Source organism: Littorina saxatilis, linkage group LG1, assembly GCF_037325665.1.
Source record: "Littorina saxatilis isolate snail1 linkage group LG1, US_GU_Lsax_2.0, whole genome shotgun sequence".
NCBI lineage: Eukaryota > Metazoa > Mollusca > Gastropoda > Littorinimorpha > Littorinidae > Littorina > Littorina saxatilis.
In genome coordinates this window covers 78,467,027-78,474,501 of record NC_090245.1, presented here as the reverse complement: position 1 = coordinate 78,474,501, position 7,475 = coordinate 78,467,027, and the positions used below count along the sequence as shown (strand labels likewise).

At 39.7% G+C, this 7,475-nt stretch overlaps 1 protein-coding gene across 2 annotated transcripts in view; it reads right to left on the bottom strand.

Moving 5' to 3' along the window:
* Nucleotides 1-441: 441 nt before the first annotated feature.
* The window catches only part of LOC138980384 (dynein intermediate chain 2, ciliary-like), a 24,701-nt gene continuing 17,667 nt past the window's right edge, over nt 442-7,475 (bottom strand). For both annotated transcript variants that reach the window (XM_070353251.1, XM_070353258.1), the window contains 8 exons: nt 5,702-5,791; nt 5,385-5,472; nt 4,909-5,054; nt 4,005-4,117; nt 3,347-3,446; nt 2,667-2,800; nt 1,607-1,658; nt 442-1,132 (listed from right to left, as the gene is read on the bottom strand). In XM_070353251.1, coding sequence (XP_070209352.1) covers nt 1,022-1,132; nt 1,607-1,658; nt 2,667-2,800; nt 3,347-3,446; nt 4,005-4,117; nt 4,909-5,054; nt 5,385-5,472; nt 5,702-5,791 — 834 coding nt within the window. In that variant the 3' untranslated portion in view covers nt 442-1,021. The remainder of the gene's footprint in view (nt 1,133-1,606; nt 1,659-2,666; nt 2,801-3,346; nt 3,447-4,004; nt 4,118-4,908; nt 5,055-5,384; nt 5,473-5,701; nt 5,792-7,475) is intronic.

Here is a 7,475-nt window from a genome sequence, read left to right as displayed (position 1 = left end):
TCTGCAGTTACTCACAAACCAAAACTTTAATAAAATAAAATAAGAACATTTCCTTAGAAAATACTGGGTACATTTACATCAGTAATTACATTTTTTATGAGAATGGTAACGTGCATATGCAAAAATAAGCTGAGTTAATGCAGAGATGATGTTCACACAGATGCAACATATACATGTACAAGATAAACAACACAAAACTTTGCAACATACAAAATGACGAGAGAAAAGAGTGTAATTTATAAATTGTGGTTCTATGCATAAATGTACATCCTTATTGCATTTTTTTTATTATTCATTTTTTTCCATTTATTTGTCACATGTTGATACTATGCATGTGCTGTCTAAACATTTGGTGTATTTTTGTCATGATAAAACCTATCACAGGGGAAAATACTCCCAAAACAGAATAATAAGCTACTGTAAACACAAAACAAGACTGCAGAATATCATAGATCACTTTAATACTTCTCCATCGTTTACTTAAGAAAATCTATGCTCTAGTCAATCTGTGAATCTTGATTTGGCAAAACGCACATACACAATGAAAGATTCGTTGGAATTGAAAAGCAAATAAGAATCACAGTTTTCACTATTTCAGAGACAAACTCTTTGTGAAATGAAACATTGTGAGTAAAAACTTCCGTTGTTGTTCTTTTGGTCTTATTTTTATCCTAGTTTGAGATGTTCTGACTTCAGACATTCAGCTGTATTAAAAAAAAACCTCAGCTGTTCGAATTCAGCAGCTGTATTGGTCTACTCCTCGCATTTAATTTCAACCAAACAGACCATTCCTAACTAACTTAATTATGCTACATCAAAATTAGTTTCAAGAAAACATGATCACAGTCCATCATTTTAAAGCATTTCCAATCTTTCACTTTGACAGACAGTCCTGTGCCTAGAACTTGCTGCAAACATTGTTGTCATGAATCATACAAATGGTTATATCAATGTTCAATGATCTGCATGAGTACTTTTATCACAGCAGGTCGTAAGGTTCAGTCAAAGAGTGTTGAAGAGTTTATTTAGTGACGTCTGGCTGCTCTCGCACCATGGAGAGGATCTTGGTCAGCTTAGTGTTCTCAAATTCCAGTCTCTGGGCGGTGTCCATTGCAGGCTGGCCCTTCTTTTCCTGTTGGTGGGAAAAAAAGATTGGCATTTTATTTTGAGAAAAATTAAGACTTCTTCTTCGTCGTTTGCTCAGACAGCAACTCCGGAGGCCCTGATGAAGGCTGCTGTACGCCGGAGGCTCTCCATGGGTCCATAGAGTTTGTCCCTCATCGGTGTGTCAGCAGGCCAGGACTCTGCTCGCAAGTTTTGGTGTGTTGGACAGTAATTAAGACTTCTGAAAAGACTAGTGAACTCAAACAAGCCATTTTAGCTTCACCTAATTAAATGTTCATCTAGGGACAGACCAAGCAAGCTTTCAAGCAGCTTTCTGAAGAATCACACAAACAGCAAAGGAGAATGTAGAGTTCCTCTCATCAGAGACTAAAAGAATCATTGTTTCTCAAATATGCCGGATTCAATATTTATTGAACCTGGCGAAGTAGAAGATGTATTCTCTTTTTGCTTGAGTTATTGTGAGCGAGAACACAATTCTTACCTTTGGAATTTTCCTCAAGTTGGGGGACAGCTTCAAGCTGGTGACATTACCCCTGCAAAGAAAAAGTGGACATGCTATAATATTATCATAATGTCATCCCAAGTAACAGACACTGGTTTGTTGATATGGCCGAGTCCCAAATGCGCGAATATACACATGATGTTTGTTTTTTTGTTTTTCAATTCACAGCAAAGCCGAAGAGATCAGTTTTCATAAGTTTGTCAAATCAATGGTATCTCTGTGAGGATTTTGTTGTTGACCAAAAGAAACTTCATACACAGCTGTGGCTGCCTCCTAGTCCTAAACAATTTCTTCTTGTCTACCACATGATCACATCAGGCATGGTGCAGACTCCACAACTTAACAAAAATCAGTAAAAGTCAAGAAATTATAAAGCTTTGATTTGGTATAACTGCTTCAGGAGAAACGGTCAGAAAGACATGTTCAAAAGACAAGACAAAACCATGTTCAGGGAAAACCTTCAGCTCGGTTTATTGTCTAGATGTGGTGGTACAGCGGAATCCCCTTTTGTTTGTTTGTTTGTTCGTTCATGGGCTGAAACTCCCACGGCTTTTACGTGTATGACCGTTTTTACCCCGCCATTTAGGCAGCCATACGCCGCTTTCGGAGGAAGCATGCTGGGTATTTTCGTGTTTCTGTAACCCACCGAACTCTGACATGGATTACAGGATCTTTTTCGTGCGCACTTGGTCTTGTGCTTGCGTGTACACACGGGGGTGTTCGGACACCGAGGAGAGTCTGCACACAAAGTTGACTGAGAAATAAATCTCTCGCCGAAAGTGGGGACGAACTCACGCTGACAGCGGCCAACTGGATACAAATCCAGCGCGCAACCGACTGAGCTACATCCCCGCCCCTAATCCCCTTTTAAGACTGCACAATTTAAGACTCCCTCCCTGTTAAGACCCTGTTTTTTCAGATGTCTTGTTCATAACCTGTGTCAATTTGACTCTCTCCTTTATAAGACAAGATTTTCTCAGACTTTATTAGGTCTTAAAAAGGGGCTTCCACTAAAACTTTTCTCTCAGATATGTCTTACCTGTCATCACCGACAATGATGATGGGGTAGGTGGGGTTGAACTCGATGTGAGTGAGCTTGGTCTTCTTTTTCTGGGCCACCATCTGCTCGCACAGAGGCTCGTACTTGTTGATGTTCAGATCATACACGTACACCTGTAGAGAGGAATGTCACTGTAATCTCAATCCTTACAACTGCATGAGCTCGAAAGACTGAAAGAGCTGCCGACTAATCTGCTCCATCAAACCTGCCATAAAAAAATCTCATTGTATAAAGTCTGTCTTCAAATTGAGCCGAAGTCGACTTCACAAAGACTTTTTACCAAAAATTAAGTATCAAACCTTCATGTCTGCTTCATGAAAAGTGCACTTCACCCAATTAATTATAGGCTTAATCTGGAGTTTATAACTACATAATCTCAACGTTTTATTACACTACATGTACCTGCAATCTATCATATTCCCCCATTTGTGTGTGTGTGTATGTGTCCAGATGTGGTTGAAGAAGGAATGCAGCATGGCTTGCAATATTGATCATTATTTAAGATGTTAGTGGAATTAGACAAAATACTGTCACTTTCTTTCATTCTTTACTGACCTGTATTTGTTGATCATAGATCATAGTATTGTCTGCTTTCTGGTATCTTACACAGATCACCAACTGATAATCATATAACTTTGTATGATGTATAGAGATATTACCTTTCCGTCAGCAGTGACAGCAGCAAAGACTGTTGAAGAGTAAGGCGCCCAGGCAACATCGCCCACAGAATTGTTCAGGTCAAAACAGAACAGGGGCTTCCTAAAAACAGAAAATGACCAGTTCATTTTAGTTTAGTAACATATTTATGCCAGCAGAACATTGATGTGAATAGAGGCTAACTTGCAAAACATGAGCTAAGTATGTAAGAAAATGTGAGTGCTTTTGGACCTAAAATAACTGTGGTTCTGGCAACAAACAAACCAAGTATGACAATAGTAGTGTGAGAATGTTTTGGCAAATATAAACAGATGCTTCCAATGAAGAGCAATTCAAAATAGTATTAGCTCTGAAAAAAATCCAGAGGGGTCAGGTAGCATTCAGCTTCTTTACAGGATATGGGACACCCTCTCTCTTGTACTGGTAGAGTTTTGTTGGTTTGCTGTTTAATAATATACATATGTGCGCAGAAACAGAATAACATTATAACCATTTCTCTATCCTACCAAAAGAATGTTTTCTGTATCAGTGTCTGACACTCTTTGATAAAAAAAGGAAGTACTAATATGGTCGTACATTGAGCAGTGGTCAAAGAGAGATACAAAGTGACCTGACTATCGCATTTTTGTTCTCCAGAGTATTTCACAAAGATTTGCTTACTTGGAAGTAGGTTCAGCATTGTCAGTGGGTTTTCCGCCGTTTTCCCAGATCTTGACATTCCAGTCAGCACTGCAGGTACAGAAGATTTTGGGATGGTAGTGGTTCCATGCAACCTGGTTAAGAAAAAAAGACATACAAAAGTCGAGCTGCGCATGTACAATCAAAGCTAGGTGATGATAATGCCATCATGACAGTTGCAACAATAGGCCACGGTGGGACTGAACTCGATATGCCCTCTTTCAAAACACTGAAAAATATACAGTTTGATTGATTTTATATTTTTCTCATCTTTTGCTCTTCAGAATATTTGGTTCGACATGGAAGAGGTCTTCTTTTTGATTGACTTCTCTTTTGGTTTGTATTTGCAAAGTATATTTCAAGTCCTCAGAATATATAGAGACACAAAGACACTACACATACCAATGTGCTTGATAAATGGAAATTCTGGTATTTTACCGGATAAAAATCTGAAAAAATGGCCAGCTATTTCTATCAGTTTTGACTGCATTTGACAGCTTTTTTTTTCCTGTCAGAATAAGTCTGTGATTCTTAGTTTGACTTGTTGCTGTGTGAGTTGCCTATTTTCGTTTGACTCTTTCGTGCCACTTATTTTTCCGGTAATATCAGTGAACAAAACAGCTAGCATGAACACCGCATACTTAACCCTTAGGCTGGTTGTCGCGACATATGTCGCGCTACTTTACGTGTACTGTCACCTGGTTGTCACGACATATGTCGCGTTACTGGCTCAGTCTGTTTGGTCGGTTCCGATAACCTCCCATGGATGCGAAAACCTATATGACCGTTTTTCTTTATTTTTCTCTCTGTTAATTCACCAGTGGCTATGTAACATGTGTTACAGAATTGCACCAGTGTAAGGGTTAATTTCAGACTTGCTACTCACCTTGTAAACAGCCATGTTGTGAGCGTCCATGGTGTCAATGAAATGTGAGGTGTAGGCCTTGGAGCAGACGTGAACCTTGCCTTCCTCTGTTCCAACCAGGAACAGGTAATCCTTCTGCTTGTGGAAGTCAAAAGCTGTGCCACAACCTAAGAACCGACAAAGAAAAGATAATTATTTAACTTTCAAGCTTGGAGAATGCAACAGTGAATGGATAAATCTTGGGAATTTCTATTTTGCTACAAAATGTGTAATTAGTCATGATGAGCCTACGCCATTACAGTGCTTCCTTGTTCTAATTTCTAAATAAAAGCTGTTCCAGAGTTTGGTGTGACGTACAGTCTGATCTTCATCTGCTCCTGTAGTGAAAAAGTTATTTTACTTCCATACCACGTTTCTTTTGAAAGTTTATCTTTTTAATTTCTACATTACATTCCCTTTTAGTGACATAAGCCAGTATTCAGCAAAAGTGACCATACCTGTGGTTGGTACCTTGATTCCGTCCGGTCCTTCTGCGGGGCCGTCCGAAAGTGTCAGTTGTATCACGTCCTGGAAGATCATCTCATTCTGCAACAGAAAGGTTTCATGTGTACAACTACAAAGTGAAGAGTAGATTCTATCCTTGTGAATGCGAATTGAAAGAGTTGTGTGGGTGTAAGTGCCCATGTTTTTTTTCTTCTGTTTTCGTTTCTTTCTTCTGAAGTGTGCAGATATTAATTGTGTGCATAGATAGTTTATGAAATTACCAAAATAACCAGAGTTTTGCCCCTTGGAAATAAAATACAATTCTACTAACCTTTACAATGGTCCAGTGAACAACCCTGCCGTCTGAAGACACAGAGAAGAAATTCATGTTGTTGTCAGCATCATCCTTTTGCCAGCGCACCTGCACATTTAAAACCAAGGGATGAGTTCTTCTGGTGATCTTGTCCGTTTCTGTTTGCCTTGTGTAACAGTGCCCAAAGCACAAGAATAATCTTTGGAGGCAAAGCCAGTCAAGAAGGATTGAGATTTTAGAGCTAAATTAATAGCCCTATAAAAAAACTGCTATGGGAACGCAAAGCTTCGCAAGAGTGCACCAGGTGACCACAGCAGCCAGACCCCATCACGAACAGCTACTCCACATCTCACGTATGTGCTGTCTGCCGACGTACCAAAAGCGTTGAGCTACAAAAGCTAACGCTTTGGCAGGGAAACAACTCTGTCAATGCAGAGCAGCTGCCTGTCACACTTTGTACATCACAAAGTTAAATATCTGTTGTTTTAAATGACAGTTAAAGCCTGGACACCTAAACATGATGAAACTGTCATTTTTGACTCACATGCGAAGCAAAAGTGAGTCTATGTACTCACCCGAGTCGTCCGTCCGTCCGTCCGGAAAACTTTAACGTTGGATATTTTTTGGACACTATTCAGTCTATCAGTACCAAATTTGGCAAGATGGTGTATGATGACAAGGCGCCAAAAAACATACATAGCATCTTGACCTTGCTTCAAGGTCAAGGTCGCAGGGGCCATAAATGTTGTCTAAAAAACAGCTATTTTTCACATTTTTCCCATTTTCTCTGAAGTTTTTGAGATTGAATACCTCACCTATATATGATATATAGGGCAAAGTAAGCCCCATCTTTTGATACCAGTTTGGTTTACCTTGCTTCAAGGTCAAGGTCACAGGAGCTCTTGAAAGTTGGATTGTATACATATTTTGAAGTGACCTTGACCCTGAACTATGGAAGATAACTGTTTCAAACTTAACAAGAAGGGCAAAGCCCATACGACTCACATGCTTTACACATTTTTCCTACCAAAATACATGTGACCTTGACCCAAGGTCAAGGTCATCCAAGGTCATGCAACACAAAGCTGTTAATTCAAGACATAGGAAGTACAATGGTGCTTTTTGGCTCTTTCTACCATGAGATATGGTCACTTTTAGTGGTTCACTACCTTATTTTCGTCACATTTCATAAGGGTCAAAGTGACCTTGACCTTGATCATATGTGACCAAATGTGTCTCATGATGAAAGCATAACATGTGCCCCACATAATTTTTAAGTTTGAAACAGTTATCTTCCATAGTTCAGGGTCAAGGTCACTTCAAAATATGTATACAATCCAACTTTGAAGAGCTCCTGTGACCTTGACCTTGAAGCAAGGAAAACCAAACTGGTATCAAAAGATGGGGCTTACTTTGCCCTATATATCATATATAGGTGAGGTATTGAATCTTAAAAACTTCAGAGAAAATGGGAAAAATGTGAAAAATAGCTGTTTTTTAGGCAACATTTATGGCCCCTGCGACCTTGACCTTGAAGCAAGGTCAAGATGCTATGTATGTTTTTTGGGGCCTTGTCATCATACACCATCTTGCCAAATTTGGTACTGATAGACTGAATAGTGTCCAAGAAATATTCAACGTTAAAGTTTTCCGGACGGCCGGCCGGACGGCCGGCCGGCCGGACGGACGGACAGACGGACGGACGGACGGACGGACGACTCGGGTGAGTACATAGACTCACTTTTGCTTCGCATGTGAGTCAAAAATTATGTGGGGCACATGTTATGCTTTC